The 24,945-nt window shown below is 37.7% G+C and overlaps 1 protein-coding gene across 2 annotated transcripts in view; it reads left to right on the top strand.

Moving 5' to 3' along the window:
• The window catches only part of ANKRD12 (ankyrin repeat domain 12), a 98,224-nt gene extending 73,576 nt beyond the window's left edge, over positions 1 to 24,648 (top strand). For both annotated transcript variants that reach the window (XM_049769946.1, XM_049769947.1), the window contains 5 exons: positions 1,444 to 6,110; positions 10,869 to 10,967; positions 14,871 to 15,014; positions 20,402 to 20,497; positions 21,667 to 24,648. In XM_049769946.1, the coding sequence (XP_049625903.1) occupies positions 1,444 to 6,110; positions 10,869 to 10,967; positions 14,871 to 15,014; positions 20,402 to 20,497; positions 21,667 to 21,852 (5,192 nt within the window). In that variant the 3' untranslated portion in view covers positions 21,853 to 24,648. The remainder of the gene's footprint in view (positions 1 to 1,443; positions 6,111 to 10,868; positions 10,968 to 14,870; positions 15,015 to 20,401; positions 20,498 to 21,666) is intronic.
• The last annotated feature ends 297 nt before the right edge of the window (positions 24,649 to 24,945 follow it).

The following is a 24,945-nucleotide window of genomic DNA, read 5'->3' on the forward strand; positions in this document are numbered from 1 at the left end:
TCAGCCATATTGATGCCCCTATGTGTGTGTGTGTGTGTGTGTGTGTGTGTGTGTGTGTGTGCCAGCCAAAGATGTTGTCATAGAACTTTTCCTTTTCAGCCATATTGATGCCACTACTTTAATATAAATTTAACCTAAAATTTACATTATTTTCCTCATTGTATCAAAGCCTTGGTTTTCAACATTTACACTTAATGGTACATACACTGGCAGTTGAAAGTCACTGTATCAAGTCATCTAATATCCTAAATAATACGTTAAAAAAGTAATAGAATAACTTTTTAAAATTTTATATTTAGTTTATCTGTTATAATCTTAAGCAATTAGAGCATTGTTTTGGGGGGCTTTTGTTTTTTTGTTTGTTGTTTGTTTTTGGGCCACACCCTGCGGTGCTCAGGGGTTACTCCTGGCTGTCTGCTCAGAAATAGCTCCTGGCAGGCACGGGGGACCATATGGGATGCCGGGATTTGAACCAACCACCTTAGTTCCTGGTTCGGCTGCTTGCAAGGCAAACACCACTGTGCTATCTCTCCGGCCCCAGAGCATTGTTTTGTTTTGTTTTTTATGACTTTGTTTTTTGATTTTTTGGGGTTTTTTTTTGTTTGTTTGTTTGTTTTTGGGCCACACCCGGCGGTGCTCAGGGGTTACTCCTGGCTGTCTGCTCAGAAATAGCTCCTGGCAGGCACGGGGGACCATATGGGACACCGGGATTCGAACCAACCACCTTTGGTCCTGAATCGGCTGCTTGCAAGGCAAACGCCACTGTGCTATCTCTCCAGGCCCAATTTTATGACTTTGTTAATGGAAACATGTTTTTTCTATTACCAAAACTATGCACCTTTATTTCAATTCCTGTCCTCTGTGGGAATCATGATAACTTATGATTTTTCTAAGTAGAATACTGAAACATAAAAATAATTTATATCATCACTTAAGTAAATTATTTAGTTTAATACTTTTTTTTGGAGGAGGAATTGGGGGCTACACCCAGTAGTATTTGGGTTACTCCTGGCTCTGCACTCAGAAATCTCTCCCAACAAGTTGGGGGAACCATAAAGAATGCCAGGGATTGAACCAGGTTAGCCACATGCAAGGCAAATGTCCTACCTGCTGTGCTATCAGTCTAGCTCCCTAAGTTAATACTTTTATTAAAGTTCTTAAATACAATTATTTTCCTTCCAAGAGATGAAGATTCTGTGTGTATATGTATATTTTTGATAATGTGTTCTGCGTACTTTAAAAGTGTCAAGTCTTCATTCTGAAGCAGATGTTCTATAAAACTTCACGATACTGTAGTAGAATCACTAGATATTTCTACCATATTATTCATGTCTTAAATTTTTTTCTGAATTGTTCAAAATAAAATATATGCTCTTTTTCTCTCCTTCTTGTCTTTCTAACAATTGCCTTTTGGCTAAAACTGGTTATCTTTTCTTACTCTAGATTCTGAAGAACCTCAGTCTGTAAATCCTTCCAGTGTTGATGAAAATATTGACTCTGAAACAGAGAAGGAGACAATCATCTGTGAAAGTAAACAGATACTTCCCAGTAAAGCACCTCTTCCATCTGCCCTTGATGAGTATGAGTTCAAAGATGATGATGAGGAAGAAATAAATAAAATGATTGATGACAGGCATATACTTAGGAAAGAGCTACGAAGAGAGAGTGAATCTGAAATAGAAAAGAATAGTTTATTTTCAAAGCAAGAAAAAGCTTTCTATCCTAAGTCATTTAAAAGTAAAAAACAAAAACCATCTAGAGTTCTATACTCAAGCTCTGAAAGTTCAGATGAAGAAATTCTTCAGAACAAAAAGGTCCCTGCTACGTGCTCTGCTCCTGAGACATCAAATTCTGATATACAAAGCAAAAAGGAATATGGAGTTTCAAATGAACACAAACAGAAAGGCAAAGTTAAAAGAAAATTAAAGAACCAGAACAAAAATAAAGAAAATCAAGAGTTAAAGCAAGAAAAGGAAGGAAAAGAAAATACTAGAGTAACAAATATGACACTGAATACTACACTAGAGTGTTCAGATAAGACCAGAGAAGAGACAAGTTTTAGGAAGTCTTATAGCCCAAAAGATGATAGTTCATTGCATTTATTTCATATTTCCACTGGTAAATCTCCAAAACACTCTTGTGGACTATGTGAAAAGCAGTCAGCACCACTAAAACATGAACATACTAAAACATGTTTATCACCAGGAAGTTCTGAAATGTCATTACAGCCTGATCTTGTTCGGTTTGATAATACAGAATCTGAATTTTTACCAGAAAGTTCAAATGTAAAATCTTGTAAGCATAAGGAAAAAAACAAACATCAGAAAGATTTTCATTTAGAATTTGGTGAAAAAGCAAATTCCAAAGTGAAAGATGAAGAACATAGTCCAACATTTGAAAATTCTGATTGCACGCTGAAAAAAATGGATAAAGAAGGCAAAACATTAAAAAAGCATAAATTGAAGCACAAGGATAGGGAAAAAGAAAAGCATAAAAAAGAAATTGATGGTGAAAAGGAAAAATACAAAAATAGGGATGGCACTAAAGAGCTGCAGCGAAGTGTGGAATTTGATAGAGAATTTTGGAAAGAAAATTTTTTTAAAAGTGATGAGACTGAAGACCTGTTTTTAAATGTTGAACATGAGTCCCTAATGTTAGAAAAAAAGTCTAAATTGGAGAAAAACTTAAAAGATGACAAATCATTGAAGGAAAAGTATGTCTCAAAAGAGAGGAACTTTAAAGAAGAAAGAGAAAAGATTAAAAAGGAAAGTGAGAAATCTTGTAGGGAGGAAAAATCAAAAGATTTAAAAGAAGAAAAAGGAGAGGTTATACCAATAGATAAAGAGACAGAATTCAGTTCTGTAGGCATAAGTGCCAGTGAGGAATCTGTGGGGTTATATGCAATGGAAAAAGAAACAGAAATTGAAAAGCATACAAAGGAAAGTAAGGACAAATCTGAAAAACGATTTCAAACTAAAGAAAAGGATATTGAGAAAAGTGAAAGAAAAAATTCAGAGAAAGAGAAAAAGATCAAACATGAACATAAGTCAGAGAATAGTGAATGTATTGATAGAATAAAAGAAAAAGACAAACTGTGCTCACATCACACCGAAAAATGTCACAAGGAAAGTGAGAGAATAAAAAGTGTTACTGCTATCAAAAAAATGGATGATAGAGAGAGAATTCGAGAAAAAATGGATAGAAAACATGACAAAGAAAAACCTGAAAAAGAAAAACATCAATTGGAAAAAAAATATAAGCAATCAGACAATAATGACTATACTAAAACAGAAAAAAGCAAAAATAAAGAAAAAGAGAGGGAGGTAGATAAAAAGGAAAAATCTAAAGATAAAGAAAGTGCCAGTATAAATAATTCCAAACATTTCCAGGAAGAGAAGAAGTCAAGCATGACAGATGGTAATAAAGCACAACATGAAAAATCTTTATCCATTAAAGAAAAAACAAGAGATGAACCTTTGAGAACCCCAGATGGAAAAGAAAAAGATAAAAAAGATAAAGATATAGACAGATACAAAGAACGAGACAAACATAAGGACAAAGTCCAGTTAAATAACTTACTCAAACTAAAATCTGAAGTAGATAAATCTAAACTTAAGTCATCACCAGCATCAAAAGATACTCGGCCTAAAGAAAAGAGGTTAGTAAATGATGATTTAATGCAAACAAGTTTTGAACGAATGCTAAGCCTTAAAGACCTAGAAATAGAACAGTGGCATAAAAAACACAAGGAAAAGATTAAGCAGAAAGAAAAGGAACGGCTAAAAAATCGTAATTGTTTAGAACTCAAAGCAAAAGAAAAATCAAAGCATTCATCATCTGAGTCCAAAAATAAGGAACTTACTAGGTCAAAGAGTTCAGAACTGACTGATGTTTATGCCAAGGAGAAACAATCTAAAGATGCTGTAAGTAACAGATCACAATCTGTTGACAACAAAAATATTAATTTAGTAAAGTCTTTTGTTTCAGAAAGTAATTTAAACAAGTCTCCCAGATCAGAACCTGAAAAGCCAGGTCTCAGCTCCAGATCCGTATCCATGATTTCTGTTGCTAGCTCAGAAGATTCCTGCCATACTACAGTGACAACACCAAGGCCTTTAGTTGAGTACGACTCTGACTTTCTGTTAGAGGGTTCAGATTCCCAAATGTCCTTTTCCCAGTCACCTTTTCTGCCAGTTGCCAAATCTCCTGCACTTCATGAAAGAGAGTTGGATAATCTGTCTGAACTGCCAGAGAGAAGTAAGCTACCTTACACTAGCAGGCTTCCAACGTCCCATCTCAGGTCATCTTCTATAGAAGATGTTAAGGTGATTTTAAGTGAGGGGAGACCGACTGTAGAGATTCGACGATGTAGCATGCCATCTGTCATTTGTGAGCATATAAAACAGTTCCAAACATTTTCAGAAGAAAGCAATCAGGGTGGCTTAACTGTACCAAGAGATAATTGTCCCTCTCCCAAACTTGAGGTATCCTCAAATGTGCCTGAAAGAGAACTTTCGTGTGTATCTAGCATACATTCCAGTTCTGCAGCTTCTCCACCTAGTTGTGTAAACAACAAATATATTTCAGCTGATACAAATGTTATCAATAGTACTTCCTCAGTGGGTACTTTAATGGACAGTTCAGCACATTTAGAGTCTTCTAACCAGGTTGGTGTGATCCAGAATAAATCATGGGAGATAGCTGTTGATAGTTTGGAACCATTAAGCACCAATGATTATATGAGCCCTAGTGTTAGTACTCTTGATCAGGATTCCTCTGTTCAGGATTTTTGTAATTCTGAAAACAAAGTAATGAAAGAAAAGAGTACTGACTTCTTATCCCTACACCAGGCTGACTTGCCAGGAATTTCTTGTGCTCAGGATTCTGTGTCCTTTCTGTCTTCACAACAATCTTATTCTCTCCATAGTCAATCACTTGCAGACGCTGACTCTATTTCTAAGCATATGTCTTTGTCTTACGTTGTCAGTCAAGAGCCAGGTGTTTTGCAACAGAAAAATGCAGTCCAGATGATCAGCTCTGTTTTAGATACTGATAATGAATGTGCAACAGATATGGAAAATACTTTTGTTTTAACAGATGTTCAGAAAACAGATACCTTTGTTTCAATTTACTCTGAACGAACTGCACAAGATGCATCACCAAATTTTGAGAAGGCTAGTACTTTGCCTGTATTACCATCAGAAAAGGACTTTAATGGAGGTGATACCTCATCCCAGATTAACACACATTATGCATTTAGCAAGCTAATATTTAAGTCTTCCAGTGACCATGAGGTCGAAAATAGCACTTCTGATACTCAGGTTATTTCGCCTGAAAAAGAAAACAAAGTGGAGACTTTGGTTTTAACTCATTTGAATGACAAGTGTGACTCTGATTTATGTGAAATGAATGTAGGGATGCCAAAAGGAAAACTGCATGAACTAGATAATACAAAACATTGTCCTGAAAGTGAAAAGTGTTTACTTTCTATTGAAGATGAAGAATCGCAACAAAGCACTTTATCAAGTCCGGAAAATCATTCACAACAATCAGCACAACAAGAAATGCATAAGTATGGTCAGTTAATTAAAGTAGAATTGGAAGAAAATGGTGAAGATGATAAAAATGAAAGCCAAATCCCTCAAAGGATGACTAGAAACAAAGCAAATACAATGGCAAATCAAAGCAAACAGATTCTTCATAGCTGTGCAGTGTTATCTGAAAAAGATAATGAATCTGCTTCACCTCGGGGAAGAATAAGACTAACAGAAGAGGATGATCCTCAAATTCACCACCCACGAAAAAGGAAAGTATCACGTGTACCTCAGCCTGTGCAAGTGAGTCCCTCTTTACTACAAGCAAAAGAGAAAACTCAGCAGTCTCTGGCAGCCATTGTAGATTCTCTAAAACTAGATGAGATTCAGCCATACAGTTCAGAGAGAGCCAATCCGTATTTTGAATACTTGCACATAAGAAAAAAGATAGAAGAAAAGCGAAAATTGTTATGTAGTGTTATTCCACAAGCTCCTCAGTATTATGATGAATATGTGACATTTAATGGATCATATCTCCTGGATGGAAACCCCTTAAGCAAGATTTGCATTCCCACAGTAAGTAATGTCACTATCTGTTTACAACACTTGTCAATAGAAATACAAGTCCTATAAGAAACTCATAGGGGTTGAAGAAATGGTACAGCAGACAAGGCACATGTTTGGTCCTTGGCATCTCATGTGGTCTTCCAGTCCCCTCCAGGAGTGATTCCTGAGTGCAGAACCAGGAGTAACCTCTGATTACTGGGTATTGCCCCCAAAATTGTAGGTTTGGAGAGACTACTTTTTAGAGATGAGAATGCTAGTATAGGTGATTAAGGTGCATGCCTTGCATATAGCCAACCTTTGCTTGATCCACAATAGCATGTGTTTTGTTGAACATCATTTGGTACAGCTCTGAAGCACTGCCAGGGTGACCTTGGTAATCCCAAGCCAAATACTGTAGGACTAGAGCAGCACCATGTACTCAGGTCAGGCCCTTGTATTGAGACTGACCCATCTCGATTGGCTAGAATTGCAAAGTATTTGAAATTCAGCGTGTTTATAGTATCTCATTGGAAGTATTTCAGCAAGATTTTCATAGCTATGCATTAAGCTTATTATAAAGCACAGCTCAAGACAAGTTTTGATTTCCTGCTATTAATAAGCAGCAATAGTATACCTAAAAGGGTAGATTTTGGGGGCCGGTGAGGTGGCACTAGCCAAGGAAGGACCGAGATTTGATCCCCCAGCGTCCCATATGGTCTCCCCAAGCCAGGGGCAATTTCTGAGTGCTTAGCCAGGAGTAACCCCTGAGCATCAAACAGGTGTGGCCCAAAACACAAAACAAAATAAAAAAAGTAGATTTTTAAATAGATTTGTTATTTCAAATTCTTTCATCAGAATGACTCAATATTATAAAGTTAATCATTTCGTTTATTTTCTTTTAAATGGTTAATTTTTTCCCTTTTTTTACCTTTTTCTGAGAGGTAAGAAAATTTTAACTGATATATAGTGTATCAAATTTGAAATACAAGTAAAACTCTAAGGAGTATATTTAAGGTAATTTTTTTTACAATCTGTTTAAATGTAGTTTTTTTTTTTTGTTTTTTTTTGTTTTTTTTTTTTTTGTTTTTGGGTCACACCCTACGGTGCTCAGGCGTTACTCCTGGCTGTCTGCTCAGAAATAGCTCCTGGCAGGCACGGGGGACCATATGGGACACCGGGATTCGAACCAACCACCTTTGGTCCTGGATCGGCTGCTTGCAAGGCAAACGCCGCTGGGCTATCTCTCCGGGCCCTAAATGTAGTTTTTAATAAACGACCTTTTTATTTTGTTGGAGGACTGAGGAGATGATGAGGTTTATGTTGCAGATGCCTGTGTGAATGAACTATAATGGTGTCTAAGCTATGACTGATTAAATTGGGATTTAGCTCATTTGGTATTACTTCAAGTGGACTATCAACAGTGCTGAGGATTATTCTAGCAAAGTAATAGGAAGAGGATGTATACGTGTGTGCGTCTCCCATCTAGGTTTGACCCCAGCCACCACCTACAGTCTTCCTGGTTCTGCCAGAAGTGATCCCTGAGCTCAGCCAGTTGTTGCCCCCGAAACAGACAAAATGTGTTGAAACTTCCTAAAAAGCTAATTTAGTTAGTTGCTCTCCAATTTATTTTTTCATGATTCAAGCAGAATGCTATGCATTTCCAGGAGAAATGAAAGGGAAAAATAAAACTGCAGGTTAAGGGACTGAGGAGATAGTACATTGGATAGGACACTTGCCTTGCACATGACTGGCCTGGACCCCTATATGGTCCCTGGAACCCCAACAGGAGTGATCCCGAAATGTAGAGACAGGCATAAGTGCTGAGCACATCCAGGTGTGGCTCCTAAGATAAGAAGAAAACATTTTGGTCAAGGTTTTTTTTGTTTTGTTTTGTTTTTTTGGTTTTTGGGTCACACCCGCCAGCACTCAGTGGTTACTCATGGCTCTACACTCAGAAATCACTCCTGGCAGGCTCAGGGGACCATATGGGATGCTGGGATTCGAACCACCATCCTTCTGCATGCAAGGCAAATGCCTTACCTGCATGCTATCTCTCTGGCCCCTGGTCAAGTGTCTTAAAAACAAATGAGTAAAGGATTAGAAAACGGTGTCTAAACCTGATCTCTTCTGTGATCACTGGTACTAACATGCTGAAACTCTAAAAGAGGGATTTTCCAAGAATGACTAATAGAGTATCACTAGGAAGCAGTTAGGAAATTTAATTCTGAAAAACATGTATATAAAATGTTTCCTACATATAGTCTCTGAACCATTCGTTTTTGTAAAAGTTCTGTGGAATATGCTTTTAGAAATTTTGATTTAGAACATTAGATCTGTTTCAAGTGGTAGATTAAGGCCTTGTATTGTGTGGTGCCTTGGGTTCAATCCTTGGCACTGCATGCCTTCTTCCTAGTAGATGTGACCAGTAGACAACTAAATTCTAAAAGTTGGAACTGGAAAGAAAGTGCAGAAGGGCTGAATACATAATTTGCATGTAACAGGCCAGGATTTTATTTCTGGCTTGGTTTCTTAAGTCCCAGCAGCAGTGACCCCAAAACACTGATGTGGGGAAGTAGTCTTCTGTAATAACTAGTTTTGCCACAAATCAAAAATGTTAGTTTACAGAGAAAAAAAAAATTACAGCCTTAATTACTTTTTGTTTGTTTGAGGGCCAAACCTGTTGGTGATCAGGAGTTACTCCTTTTTTTGTGCTCAGAAATTACCCCTCGCAGGCTCTGGGATCAAACCTAGGTTGGTCGTGTGCAAGGCTAACGTCCTCCTTGCTGTGCTGTCACTCCAGTCCTACCTTTATTACTTTTCCTCTGTTGATCACCGTTTTCATGTTTTACTATTCCTTATCTGAAATGTCAAATCTTCAAGAAATTCAAGAATTCTTTTAGTTGCCTTCAGACTCGATACAAACATTGATTCTACTTGTAATTGTACCATCCTCTCTTCTAGGAATTTTTATCCATTCCTTTCATTTTCTTTCTCACAACTTAATTTCTCTTTGCTGTGTTTTTTGTTTGCTTTTGTTGTTAATTCTGTTTGGGGACCACAACCTCTGGGGCTCTAGTATAAACTGTTTACTACATGTTGGGACCGAAGTGATAAAACAGAGGGTAGAGTGTTTTGCATGTGGCTGACTGGCAAACCCGTATAGTCCCCTAAGCCTGCCAGAAGTGATTTCTGAGCACAGAGCCACAAATAACCCTGAGTGCCGCTGGGTGTGGTCCAAAAACCAAATAAATAAATAAATAAAAATAAAAATATTACTACATAGAAATATTGAGTCTTGATTAGGTCCAGGTCTGATTCTTTTACAAGCACTCTACATGTATGGCATTATATAGTTCCTCTGGCCTTGTGTCTGGAAGTATAAAATAAATCTACCAGAAAGCATAATGACTGCAACTGTTTCTTAATAAAATTATCTTTTTGTCGTATAAAGTGGCTTATCGAGTAATAAATTTGAAAGCCACAAATCTTATAAAAGGTGATTTCTGCTTTTATCACTGAGTACTTCAGTGTTGGGTTTTATTTACAAAAATTTCATTGACTGACTCAGACTGCTGTCATATTTGGAACTGTTTTCTTAGTGCTTTTCTTATTTGGGGCTCTTCACTCTTGTCTATAAGATATCATTTACTGAAGCTCTAAGATGTTTCTCTCTAGCAGGTAAATGCTATCCTTTTATTAGTCCTAACTTTCTGTTTCTGAAATATTGCACTGTTTTTTGTCCAATCTCTCCTGCTGTATGGAATTGTTATGTATCTCATCTTCCACAGCACCAAGTCTATTCTCAGCTTCTGATACCCTGTCCCAGAGCTTATCCATTTTGTCATTCACTTCGTTTACTGAGTTTTTCAGGCCTGTTAGTTGACATGTTATTTCAGTTTGGAGTTTTGTCATTTCTGCCTTCATATTTTCTTGGTTCTTATTAGTGTTCTGTTCAACTCGATCCATGGTTTCTTGGAGTCTGTTGAGCACCTTCCATATTGCTAGTCTAAAGTCCTTATCTGAGAGGTTGATTAGTTGTTCAGTCATTATCTGGTCCTCAGAATTGTCATCTTCATTCTCTATGTCTGATGCTGGCCTGCGCTGTTTCCCCATTGTCACATTTGTATTGTGGGTTTTTCTACGTGTTGTAGTGGTATTCATTGTCTATATGATGTAGGCAGCACACTCCTCTGGCTCCTCCCTTTCTGGATGGGCTGACTTGCCTCTAAGGGAGGGGAGTCCTCCGTGGATGAAGCCTCACACTGGGTCAAATCTTAGGCCCGAGCATGTAACAGAGAAGACAGTCCAGAGAGAAATGTTTGCTTCTGTGATATAGCGCCGTTCTTAGTGTGATTTTTCCTTCTTGTTGCAATGGAGTTCTTTCCTTAGAAAGAGTGCACGGCCGCGTAGCGAAGCGGAGCGGCCGTGCTCCTCTGAGCCTCTTTTTGCCCCACTCGCAAGAGTTTCACGCAAGAGGACAGTAGACAGACATAGACAGGTCACACTCACAGTCTTTCACAGCTGAGCCCCACTGGGCCGGTGTACTTTCGCGGATTTTCCCCGCCTGGTGTCACACACAGGGAGCCAGCTTTTGCAAAGGATAGCCGGTTTTTTCGAAATATTGCACTGTTTCAGAAGTAATAGGTAGTTGTGTAACTGTTATCTTATACTTTAGAGCACATTGGAATTTAGATCTTCAATATGTTATGCGCTAAAGTTTAAATTTTAGAAGATTCACCAGTGTAAATAAATGAATAATTTTAACTGTATATGTGCATTTTTAATTAGATTACACCACCACCTTCACTGTCAGATCCTCTTAAAGAGCTATTTCGACAACAGGAAGTTGTAAGGATGAAACTACGTTTACAGCACAGTATTGAAAGGGTAAGAAATACTTGAGTTTACGTTTATGTTAACCCAACTGTTTTTAACAGATTAGATGAGTTACATGTCTTATCAGAAAACTTTCCAGATGGAGAATATTTATTTGGCTTTAAGAACTGTTTCAGTGTTCCTGCTGAGTGTGTTTGTTGTTGTTGTTCCGTTGAGGAACGTTTATTGGGTTTTTTTGGGCCAGGCCCAGTGGTACTCAAGAGCTTGCTCCTGGCTCTGTGCTATGGGATCACTCCTGGAAGGGCTTATAGAACCATGTGGGGTACCGGGTATCAAACCCGGGTCAGCTGCATTGCAAGAATAGTACACTACTAATATACTCATTCCTACTCACCCTCTACATGCATTTTTAATTTATAAAAAAAAAAACTCTTGATTACCAAGAACTTACGAGGAAGCAATACTCTTGAACATCCATAATTTGTTCTGAGAAGATTTGAGAGGCTCTGCTGTAAAGGTGAAGTATACAACAGTAAGAATAATGATCTTGGGCTGGAGAGAAAGAGTACAGATGTTAAAAAAGAAAAAATAGAATCTCCTACCACATTGGCATACCTCTTACACCAGGGATCCTCAAACTTTTTAAACAGGGGGCCAGTTCACTGTCCCTCAGACCATTGAGGGTCTGACTATAGTAAAAACAAAACTTATGAACAAATTCTTATGCACACTGCATATATCTTATTTTGCAATGAAGAAACAAAACAGATACAAATACAATATGTGGCCCGCGGGCCATAGTTTGAGGACCACTGTTTACAGAATGGCTACAGTCGAAAGCAAGGTTTGCATAGCTAGAGGAATGGAACTTTTGGAAGATGGAAAGTTAATACAGTGATTAAGTAACTTTCCTTGTATGCGGTTTGCCCTGGTTTGATCCTTGGTTCCACATATGGTCCCCTGGACACTGCAAGTAGAGGTAAAAATAAAATTGGAGTTCCCATAAATGCTGATAGAACTGTGAAGAGGAAATGGGAGATAGTACACCAGTTAGGACATGTGCTTATATGCACCTATACCTGACCAGAGAAATAGCATATCAAATAAAGCACTTGCCTTGCATGCAGCTGACCCAGGTTCCATGCTGGCAATCCATACAATCCCCTGAGCATCACCAAGTGGGGCCCAAAAAACAAATACAAAATGTACCCACCTATGTTTTGATTCACAATCCCATAAACATCACTAAGTTTACCCCTCAAGGTCTGTGAAAATCTTGGGGTATAGCCTTGGAGGCTTCCAGTTCCACAGGACTGACCCAGGTAACCCCAGCACTGTAGAACTCAAACAGCATTGTATCCACAGGCTCTGGAACTGAACTCCAGGGAGACCCAAGACCTTAACACTGCATGGGAGGCCCCCAAAAAAAGAATTGTGATATAGATATAGATAGAAAAGTGATATAGATACTGTTAAAAACTCTTCAACTCTTTAAAACACAAGACTACCATTTGATCTAGTAGCTCTATTGACTGTTGTTTGCTATGGACTGGAATACATGCTTTTCTTGCAGGAGGCCTGGATTTAATCTCAACACTGTATGGTCCACTAAACATTGGACTATGTAATCCTGAGAAACACTAGGTATTACCAAAATAAAAATGCTGGAACATGGGCCCGGAGAGATAGCACAGCAGTGTTTGCCTTGCAAGCAGCCGATCCAGAACCTAAGGTTGTTGGTTCGAATCCCGGTGTCCCATATGGTCCCCCGTGCCTGCCAGGAGCTATTTCTGAGCAGACAGCCAGGAGTAATCCCTGAGCAATGCCGGGTGTGGCCCAAAAACCAAAAAAAAAAAAAAAAAAAAATGCTGGAACATGAACATTTGTAACAGCATTATGTACTTTAACTGAAAGTTAGAAATCACAAAAGCCCATCAACTGAAAGATAAAATGTGACGTATTCATATAGTATTATATCTATAAAACAAGTATTAGTATAAAACAAACTACAGTGCAAATGAAAAAACAAGTATTAGTATAAAACAAACTACAGTGCAAATGAACTTTATGTAAGGCTTGGGGCTAGAGCAATAGCATAGTGGATAGGGTGTTTTCCTTGCACAAAACAAACCCATGTTCGATCCCCAGCATCTTTTATGGTCACTCGAGCCTGGCAGGAGAGATTACTGAATTTAGAGCAGAGAGTAACTCCTGATTGCCTCCTGTTGTAGCCCCAAACGAATGAATAAATAAATACATGATGATTGAAATAAATTAATCACAAAAGTATCATGTTCCTCCTTTTTTTTTTTTTTTGTTTTTTTTGTTTTTTGGGGGGGGGCACACCCGGCAGTGCTCAGGGGTTACTCCTGGCTGTCTGCTCAGAAATAGCTCCTGGTAGGCGCACGGGGGGGGGGGGGGGGGGGGGGGGGGACGACCATGTGGGACACCGGGATTCGAACCAACCACCTTAGATCCTGGATTGGCTGATTGCAAGGCAAACGCCGCTGTGCTATCTCTCCGGGCCCTCATGTTCCTCCTTTTATGTAAAAATTTTTTGTTTGGTTTTTGGACCACACCCGGTGACCCTCAGGGGGGTTACTCCTGGCTATGCATTCAGAAATCACGTCTGGGGCCCGGAGAGATAGCACAGCAGTGTTTGCCTTGCAAGCAGCCGATCCAGGACCAAAGGTGGTTGGTTCGAATCCCGGTGTCCCATATGGTCCCCTGTGCCTGCCAGGAGCTATTTCTGAGCAGACAGCCAGGAGTAACTCCTGAGCAATGCCAGGTGTGGCCCAAAAAAACCAAAAACCAAAAAAAAAAAAAAAAAAAAAGAAATCACGCCTGGCTTGGGGGACCATATGGGACACCCAGGGATCAAACTGCCGTCCGTCCTAGACTAGGGCACGAAAGGCAGATGCCTTATCGCTTGTGCCACCACTCTGGCCCCTATGTAAAAAATTTTTGGTAGAGACAGGTAGATCAATGGATGGCAAGAAAACAGTGAAATTTCTTTAGAAGTAATGAAAATATTCTAGAAATTAGTAGTGGTAATAGGGGTCTGATTGGTGGCGCAAGCAGTAAGGCATCTGCCTTGCCAGCACCAGCCTAGGATGGACCATGGTTCACTTACCCAGTGTCCCCCACATGGTCTCCCAAGCCAGGAGGTCCCTCAAGCCAGGAGTGATTTCTGAGCGCATAGCCAGGAGTCACCTGGTGTGGCCCAAAAACAAAACAAAAAATAAAGTTTTAACAAGCTGTACAAATGGGGACCAGTTACACTAGTATGGGGGGGTCAAAGGGGGGAGATACAGGATGTATGCTGGGAATGGGTGGAGGGAGGACAACACTGATGGTGGGAATGCCTTGCATGCAGCTGACCCAGGTGGTGAGAATGCCCCTCATTCATTGTCACTATGTGTCTTAAAGATTACTTTGAAAGATTTGTAATTCACCTTGGCCACAATAAAAATTAATTTAAAAAGAAAAAGAAATTAGTAGTGATAATAGATAAATATCTTATGTGTGCTAATATTTTAATATGTACATACTAAAAGCTATGTTTGCTTTAAAATATAATTTTGAAGACACAATTTAAAAAATTGTTATAGGGGCCGGAGAGAGAGCATGGAGGTAAGGCGTTTGCCTTTCATGCGGGAGGTCATAGGTTCGAATCCCAGCGCCCCATATGGTCCCCCATGCCTGCCAGGAGCAATTTCTGAGCCTGGAGCCAGGAATAACCCCTGAGCACTGCTGGGTGTGACCCAAAAATGACAAAAAAAAATGTTATGGGGGGGGGGGAAATGTTATAAAATACAAAGTTTCAAATTTCTTAATCTTGTTGCAAAGAAAAATATGGAGATTCAAAATTTAGCATGTTGTGATTTTTATTTTATTTGAGAAACAAGTGGCTTATATTTTTTGTTTTGTTTTTTTGATTATATGTTCAACTAGGAAAAACTCATTGTATCCAATGAACAGGAAGTTTTACGAGTTCATTACAGAGCTGCAAGAACATTGGCAAATCAAACCTTGCCATTTAGTGCATGCACTGTTTTACTGGATGCAGAAGTATACAGTGTGCCATTGGATGCTCAGGTAAAGTACTCTGATAACAGTTAAAATTCTCACAAATATAACTTGAGTGTTTGTATAATCTATTTTCATGGAAGAAACTTGAATTTTATTGTCAGTAACATGAAAGGAGAAAAATCTTTAGACTGAACTTCCTGATTCTGGAGATAGAAAAATAAATAATCAAGGGGGTTAGAACAACCCCTTTGAAGTTGCACAACCTGAGTTTGATCCATAGCATCCCATGGCTGTAAGATGACCTATTTTCTAAAGTCCCCTTAAGATTAGATTTATATTATTAAGAGAAATATGTTCCCCCCCAAAAAAACATAATTGCAGAGATAACGTGTTAAAATGCAACACCTGGGGCCAGAGTGATAGCACAATGGTAAGGCATTTGTCTTTCACAGGGCAATCCAGGGTGGACCTTGGTTTAATCCCCAGCGACCCATATGGTCCCCCGAGCCAGGAGTGATTTCTGAGCGCATAGCCAGGAGTAACCCCTGAGCGTCACAGGGTATGGCCCAAAAAAGCAACAAAAAAAATCTTTATAGATAACACCTAAAGTAGGTGTTCATATGTTTCTCATCTTCAAGCAACAAGAATTAATACAGCAAAATTAGCCTCTTAATTGTGAAAGAGCTAAAAGAAAAATAGTACAATGATTAAGATACTTTATGGTTTTATTTTTGTTTTGGGGCCACATCTGGTAGCACTAAGGGGGACCATATAGAATTCTGGGAATACTTTACAAGGCAAATTCTTCTTTTTTTTTTTTGTTTTTTTTTGTTTTTTGGAGTCACACCCGGCAGTGGCACTCAGGAGTTACTCCTGGCTCTGCGCTTGCCTTGCAAGCAGTCAACTAGATTTAATCCTTGGTATCCCATATGATCCCTTGAGCTTCCTAGGAGTTACCCCCAGTGAGTAGAACCAGGAGTAAACCCTGAGTAAAGCTGGATGTAGCCAAAAAACAACAAAAATTGGAAAATAGGCTTTCATTTGTATCATAGATGTTTTAGAATAAATGAATAGTGAAAGTCTAGTGCTATGTCTTGAGTAAAATTTACTACTGCATAAAAATTACATTAATTCATATTTCATATGGTCCCCTGTGACTGCCAGGAGTGATCCCTGAGCATAGAACCAAAAGAAAGCCCTGAGCACTACTTGGTTTGGCCCCAAAACAAAAAAAAAGTTAAATGAAGTTAACAGAATCTCTGACAGTTTTGCTTTATAAAGTAAAATTAGTGGCCGGAGAATATCAAAGCAGGGAGGGCATTTGCCTGGATTCAATTCTCAGCATCTCATAAGGTTCCCTGAGCCTGGCAGGAGTAGAGTTGATTCCTGAATGCAGAGCCAGGATTAACCTCTGAGCACCGCCAGGTGTGGCCCAAAAAGCAAAAAAAAAAAAAAAAAAAAAAAAACCGCAAAAAAAAAAGGTTATTAAGTAAATTCATTGTAAAAAACATAAAATGCACATGACCAGAGTGAGAACAAAGCGAGTAGGAATTTGCTCTGTAAGGGCCAAGCAATAGCACAGCGGTAAGGTGTTTGCCTTGCATGCAGCCAATACAGGACGAACCTTGGTTCAAATCCCAGCAAAACCAAAAAAAGGATTTTGCCTTGTAAAGTATTCCCAGCATTTTATATGGCCCCCCTTAGTGCTACTAGATGTGGCCCCAAAACAAAAAAATAAAACCATAAAGTACAAAAACGAAAGCCTCATGCTTAAATAGGTATCATTTAAAAAAAAAAAAGCCTCAGTTGCAAAAATGTGGAATATGATCACTATTATTACTATACACAGAAATCACCTGAAAACAGGAAAAAAAAACTTAATGTATCTGACCCCAAATTATAAAATACATAGATTATAGATAGGTCATAAATTTTAAGTCTTTAACATTGAGAGTCGACTCTAATAAGCAGGAACAAATGAAACTATCTCAAATTTTAAAATTTTACACAGCAAAACACAGTACTTACACAACTCCAGTTCAAAAGAACAAGCAACCTAAAATCGACAAACAACATGAATATGCTTTCCAAAAAGAGGTATCCCACAGACACCTAAAGAATGATAGCGAATGGGTTGGGCAATTGCCTTGCACATGGCTGACCTGGATTCTATCCTTGATATCACAGAGCCTTCCAAGAGTAACCCCTAAGGACCAACAGCCCAAAAGAAAAGGAATTCAGAAAAAAATATTTACGTACCTATTTTCATAGCTGCATTATTTACAATACCCAAAAAACTTAACATCAAGCCAAACACCCATTGACAAATTTCTTACTCAGAAGCTGTGGTATATATTCTTTTTTTTTTTTTTTTTTTTTTTTTTTTTTTGGTTTTTGGGCCACACCTGGCGGTGCTCAGGGGTTACTCCTGGCTGTCTGCTCAGAAATAGCTCCTGGCAGGCACGGGGGACCATATGGGACACCGGGATTCGAACCAACCACCTTTGGTCCTGGATCAGCTACTTGCAAGGCAAACGCCACTGTGCTATCCCTCCGGGCCCGTGGTATATATTCTACTGTGACAATGTGAAAGATAAGATTGTGTCTTTAATAACCAACTGTAGAGAACTTGAAGTGATTATGCTAAGTATAAGTAAAGAAGTGAAAGTTATTAAATGACATCACTCATGGGGAATGTAAATGATAAAAGTAGTTGAATTAGCAAGAAACCACTACTCAGCAGTATGTCAGTGAAAAAGTAACAAATTCATTGGTCATAGAGAATTTAATAATAAATGTAAAAAGCATGGATAAATGTAAACCCCCCCCAATCCTGATTTTAAAAAAGGACAAAGAATGGACAGACCATGAAAAAATATTTTACATTACATCACTTACTATTAGATAAATATAAGTCAAAAAACACAGTGAGTGCCAGAGATGTGTCTTGGTATCTTGAGTTAAAATGAAATTTCATTTCACTTCAGATAGAGTAGCTTTTACCAAAACATAAACAGCAAATTGGTAAATATGCAAATATTAATATACTCCTATGCACTGTTGGTGATATTACAAATCTGTGTAGCCACTATGGAAAATAGTTTGAAGATTTCCTTAAGAAACAAAAGCAAACTATGTAATGATTCAGTAATTCACTACAAGGTCCCAATTCTGGATGTATACTTAAAGAATATGAACACTAATTTGAAATTTTTAATGCACCTATTTTAGTTCATTATAGTTCTGATTACAGTAGCCAAGATATGGAAACAATTGTCCATTGAGGGTGATTGGACAAAAAAAATAAGGTGAAAGGTTATTAAGATATACAGTAAATACCCATAAATAAGATGAAACCTGGAGCCAGAGCAATAGCACAGTGGGTAGGACATTTGCCTTGCATGTGGCCAGCCTGGGTTCAATCCCCAGCATCCCGTATGGTCCCCTGAGCATGCCGCAAGTAATTTCTTAAGTGCAGAGTCAGTTCCCTGAGGGCCAGTGAGCTAGTATAGTTGGTAAGGCATTTGATTTGCATGCAACTGAGCCAGGTTTGATACCCTGTACCCCATGTGGTTCCAAGTCAACCAGGAATAATCCCTGTGCAGAACAATGAGTAATGACCCAAGGCAACAACAAAAAGATGGAAATCTTGCCATTTCTGGCAGCTGGAAAGAACCTTGAAGGGATTATACTAAATAAAGTCAGAGAATAAAGGTAAATAATATGCTAATATTCTCACATGACATCTAACAGTTATTTCAAAGAGACCCTATTTCTAAATTTTGATAATCCTTTTGCCTTCCTTTGTGTTGTAAGAAGCAATATGGAGTAGATTTGTTTGTGCCTGCTTGGAAGCAAGATGTGATGGTGAGATGGGAAATTGGAAGGTCACACTGATGGTCGGATTGGTGTTTGAACATTAATGCCTAATATGACTGTATTGTGAACAACTTGGTAAATCATGGTGTTACAATAAAATTTTAAAAAATACTCTCATGACATAAAGAAACACAAGCAAAACCAAAACCTGAGGCTGTGAACAGAGAGAAAGAAAAAAGAGGCAGGAATAGGTAGAGTAATGGCCAGTAGTTGTTGATGATTGGTGACTGTAAGTTATTGATAGGTATATAGATAAAGCCAAAGCTGAAACCTGTACAGTGTTGTAAATGAGCATTAACTCAATATAAAAGAGCAGGGGCTGGAGAGATAGCATGGAGGAAAGGCGTTTGCCTTTCATGCAGAAGGACAGTGGTTCAAATCCCAGCATCCCATATGGTCTCCGGTGCCTGCCAGGAGCCATTTCTGAGCGTGGAGCCAGGAGTGACCCCTGAGCGCTGCCGGGAGTGACCCAAAAACCTGGGGGGGGGAATATGTATATACACACACACACATATGAGCAAAAGTTATATGGGGCTGGAGCGGTGATGCAAGGGTAAGATGTCTACCTTGACTGCACTAGCCTAGGATGGACCGCAGTTCGATCCCCCAGCATCCCATATGGTCCCCCAAGTAAGGAATGATTTCTGAGCGCATAGCCAGGAGTAGCCCCTGAGCATCACTGGGTGTGGGCCACCCCCCTAAAAAAACAAAGTTATAAGTAGCTACAATAAAAGTATAAGCATGGACATCACAACAAAGGATCGTAACAAGACAAACCTTTAAAGTTAGACGCTAATAACAAAGAATATAAATTACATTGCATAGAGTACTTTATCCTCTGGGCTTGTTCTTTTCCTACTGTTAATCTAGATCAATAAATTTAATGATTTTAAGCGACCAGTTTTGGAGACTGGAAAACCACGCAATGCTCAAGACCACAAGGACATCTCCCAGTGATACTCAGCCAACCAGACCAGATTTCCTTATTATAGCACCTAAAGAAACAGATCTAGGAACCACAAGGGTCAAACCTGGCGGTACTTGGGAATCTGCAGGGATGTGCCTGGGATGTGAGGGTGGAAGATGCAGTACCAAAGATCTTGCCATGTCAAGTGCATGAAAAGCATGCCTGTGTCTTTAAACCTCTGTTCTCTTCTTGACTTAACAACTAAATTTTTTATTCAATCCTGGTTCAATCCCCCTTGCACCACGTATGTTTCCATGAGTACCACTGGATGTAGTTCAAATCCCCCCTCCCAAAGAAAAGGTAGCGTATACAGCTTAACATTTTAAATAAACTGTTATGCAACTGGAAGTGTGACTTGGCATTAGTCTTCATTGCATGCCTGAGAAGACAAGTGTCATAAAACTTTTTATACAGGAACTGCAGAGACCAGAGTTAGGCAACAGACATTGGGGAGCGAAGTAGACATGCAGGTATAGGGTATTGGGTGGAGTGGAAAATTGTATGCATGAAATCTTATCATTAGCTGTTATAAATCACAGTACCTCAAATAGTTTTAATTCTACGTGGGATGTTTATAATATTCAAAGATATGAATGTTCTATTTCAGTCTGATGACAGTAAAACTTCTGTGAGGGATCGCTTTAATGCAAGACAGTTCATGTCGTGGCTGCAAGATGTGGATGATAAATTTGACAAGTTAAAGGTATGTATGTATTAGAAGTTCAACTTAAATGGTTTTCCTTTGAAAGATAGAAATTGCAGTTATGGGCCCAGAGAGATAGCACAGCGGCGTTTGCCTTGCAAGCAGCCGATCTAGGACCAAAGGTGGTTGGTTCGAATCCCGGTGTCCCATATGGTCCCCCGTGCCTGCCAGGACCTATTTCTGAGCAGAGAGCCAGGAGTGACCCCTGAGCACCGCCGGGTGTGACCCAAAAACCAAAAAAAGAAAAAAGAAAAAAAGAAATTGCAGTTATATTAAAGATGAATAAGAGTGAAAATATTATTAATCTGCCATTTCTCCTTATACTGGGCCATATGATAAGGAAAAGAAAAAAAATAGAAACCAATCCATTTTTTACAACCAGTGTAGTATAAAAAATGAAGTTACTCATGAAAAAGTGGTATGTAATGGAAACATCTTAAATTATTCATTATTCTGAATAATAGATCCAGGAAAAATATTCTAATAATAGAATAAACTATTCTGCTTATAGTAGTTCATTAATAATTTTACTTAGATATTTATGTTTCAATAATTTGAAAGAGCAGTCTCAGATTATGAAGTTACAAACCTGGAAATAGTTGACAATTGGACACAGTAAAATAAATAGATACATATTTTTGGTGGTTTGGCTTTTTTATTTTTTTCATTTGTTTTGGTTTTCAGGCCATAACTGGCAATACTCAGGGATTATTCTGGGCTCTGCATGTTGGAATCATGCCTGAGAGTGTTCAAGTGATATTAAGGGATGCTGGGGATCAAATCCCAGTTTACTATGTGCAAGGCAAGGCCCTAACCACTGTACTTCTATCACTCTAGTCCCTAGATATGTAATTCAAAAACATCTTTATCCCAATATATTACTCTTGTGGGGGGGTTTGGGTTTGGAGGCCACACCCAGCGGTGTTCAGGAGTTCTTTCTGGTTCTGAGCTCAGAAATTACTCCTGACAGGCTTGGGACCATATTGGATGCCAGGGATCTAACGCCGGTCTGTCTGTCCCAGGTCGGGAGTATGCAAGGCAAATGCCCTATTGCTGTGCTATCACTCCAGCCCCCGATATATTACTCTTAATCCATAAAGAAAACTGGGTAAGATTAATTTTCACATAACATGCTTAATAACATAATCAACTTACTCTCTTTTAAATAGACCTGTCTTTTAATGAGGCAGCAACATGAAGCTGCAGCTTTGAATGCCGTCCAACGATTAGAATGGCAGCTGAAACTCCAGGAACTTGACCCTGCCACCTATAAATCTATCAGCATTTATGAAATCCAGGAGTTCTATGTCCCCCTTGTTGATGTTAATGATGACTTTGAATTGACTCCCATATAGAGTTTACTTCCTGGTGTGTCCTCTTAAACTGATACGGCTCAAGAGTGTTAATACTGCAGGCATACTTCCTTGGGACAAAGATATTATTAAAATGCCTTTAAAATTGTTAGCAAAGTTCAACTAAAGTTGGTTATGTAGTAAACACTGTTTTATAAAAAGTGGAATGAATTATTTTGGATCCTAGATCCAAACTATTTCTAACTGAAGCTATTATTTATATTGATGAGAGAGGTAACTATTACTTTAGAGCAGCATTTCTCAACCAGGGGCCATATAGACAGACCCCCTATAAACTTCTAGGATAGTCCAAGGTTAAAAGCAAACAAAAATCCTGTAAATGAGGGAGTCACCAAGCCACAGAAAGGAAACAGGTCAGAAGGGGACCACAGACAGAATGTTGAGAAACACTGCTTTAGAGCATGTTGCCAGACTGGTAGAGATTTAGAAAGTTGAGAATTGGCTAACAACGCTGGAAGTTGTTAGCCTTCTAAGTAATAAGATAACCACTAGTATTCAGCTCTCCGAGTTTCATTAAAATACATAAGTAAACTAAAAGATTCAGTTCCTACCAAATAGTTTCTAATATAGAGGGAAATCTTGGCACAACCTTTCTTCAGTTTGTTATTATCTGTAAATTAATTGTACAGTTTTCTTTTCAGAGTTTTAATAGTCTTCCTTTTTAATAACTTATTTTATACATATTGTGCAGATGTAAATCTTGTAATTAACGGTCAAAATGTATACAAAGGTAGTCAAAACATGTACAAAGGTATAATTAATTATAAAATTGTTTGTCTATGTTTTATTGGACCAAAGTTGTAATTTGTATGGAGTGTAGTATTAGTGTGTTCTGGAAGCAAAACTTTCAAATAAGGCATGCATGTGTTTGAGTTAGCTTGTTTTTCATCACCATATTTGTAAAGATTGTGACTTAGTTGTATTGCATGCATCCTATAATTTAATTCTCTTCATAATTGATGCTTAAAGGTAATATAAGATGTTTCATACTAGACTCCTGGGATTGTTCCTGTGACTCAAAATGTTGGACATATTACTTAGAATTAGTTATTCCAAAAAAAGCTCTGTTTTCATCTCACAGTAGAGCCTATATAACTCCCCAAAAATGCCTTTGAAAATTCTGAAATTGTAAATGTCTATTTTAATACTCAACTATGAAAGAATCTGTGAATATATGTAAATATGTTTAATAAATTTTATTGGTCATGTTAAATCATTGTAAAACTTTTTTACATTGCTTAAATATAATGTTTTAAGCTTAATAGCCTTTGCACTTTTAAAATAAAAACTGAGTACTCAAATCAAAAGATATATTTGGTAGTCAAAATAAGTAAAGGAATTTTAGGTAATTCTGATGAATGCAGATAAACCTCTGCAGTATTGATGAAAATCTAATATGTTGTATTTTTTCCTTGTATCAAGATGCAAAAAATATAATTTTCAGAATTTTATAATTTAATATTTGGTATGCTGTTTTTAATAGCAATATGCTTAGAAAAATTACAGATTCCTATAACATGGGATAGATTAAATATTCAGGAATGTTTTAGATTTGAAACTGCTGCTGAAATTAAACATTTTTCAAAGGAAAATTAGATTAGTATAAAGTTGACCATAAGTGTGTGAAAAATATATACAGAACTTCCCAAAATACTTTGTTGACTTATTTATTTATAAAATAATATGGAATTTTTAATTCTGATGAAAATACAAAAAAAGAATTATGTGGAATAAAGTGTGATTTAAATTTATCTTGAAAGTTAAAAATCCCAGTTTATGGGAGAGAATGTAAAATTTGAAGTTTTAGAGTGCAAAGGTATATATTAAGCTTAGGGATTTTTGGGTTTTTACATCAGTTTATATTTTAATTCATACTGTACTTGGCATGCGCAATAAAGAAGCACGTGTACAAAATACACAGTGCAAAGACTTTATTATAAAAGTTGGATGTAGTATTTAGAAATTTAGATGAAAGATTTTGGCCTTTTTTTTTATTGGATAAAATGTGGCCAAGAAAGGCAGGGTAGATTTTGAAGCACTGGTTTTGTTGAAGTTAAGTTTATTAAGGCTTGGAACATTAAAAGCTAATTTATAAAAGCAATACTTTTAATATGAAAAAATTAACGCAAATTTTGTTTGTACTATTGCCTGAACATTACAAAGGTTATTGAGTCTTGAAAGTATAGAAAATCTGAAAAAGGGTAGTTGATAGCATTTTGTTCTGATCCAGTCAGAGGAATAGGAAGAGGAAACCAGTGTTTGGCCAAACATAACAAGCTATAGAAGAGGAAGAGCAAGCAATCTAGAATCTGGCATATTACAGTCACCCTAGTTTATTAACTACAGTCCTCAACCACTTCAGTTGTACCTCAAGGAACTGAAGCGTGTCTGTCATGATTCTGCTTCTATATATTTCCTTTGTAAAATGACTCAAAGCTGATTGGGATAATATAAAAGAAAAGTGAATGCCTTCTTGGGAATTTAAGGAATTTATAGTTAAGACCTTTTGATATTAAATATATTCTGAAGTTCTGAAATGCTAGAAAAGCTTGGAATGCGGTATATGCCTAAACGGATTTGAGATTCTGAAAAGAAATAAAAATGGTTAGTAATCAGTGATTTTTTTAAACTTCAAATATCATGAACAAGATACTAAATTGTATTGAAGAATTTGTATTTCTTTAAATCTTGTTCTAAATCATATCTGTTTAATAAATGACTAGTTGGTATTTGTGCATGTTATTTAATAAAGAGTTATATTTTTATAAAAAAATGAAATGTGTGCTAAATGCCTTATTTATTTCCATTGTCATGAACAAGCTAAACTCCAGTGTTTAAGGGAAATAAATTAGCAGAAATAATTTTGCAGACTCAGCCTTTTAATTTCAAATCCATTCAGTGATGAAGTCTCAAAGTAAATTTTAAGTATTAGACTTGCACAACACAAAACATTAGACATTACAGCCACAAAAATTACCATGCCATGAGACTCATTTAAATATGAGAGTGATGCTGTGTTTTCCAGTGTTAGTGACTGAGCCCAGATCTCGCACTTGTACATAGCTTTACCACAAA

The sequence above is a fragment of the Suncus etruscus genome, chromosome 3 (genome assembly GCF_024139225.1).
Source record: "Suncus etruscus isolate mSunEtr1 chromosome 3, mSunEtr1.pri.cur, whole genome shotgun sequence".
Taxonomy (NCBI): domain Eukaryota; kingdom Metazoa; phylum Chordata; class Mammalia; order Eulipotyphla; family Soricidae; genus Suncus; species Suncus etruscus.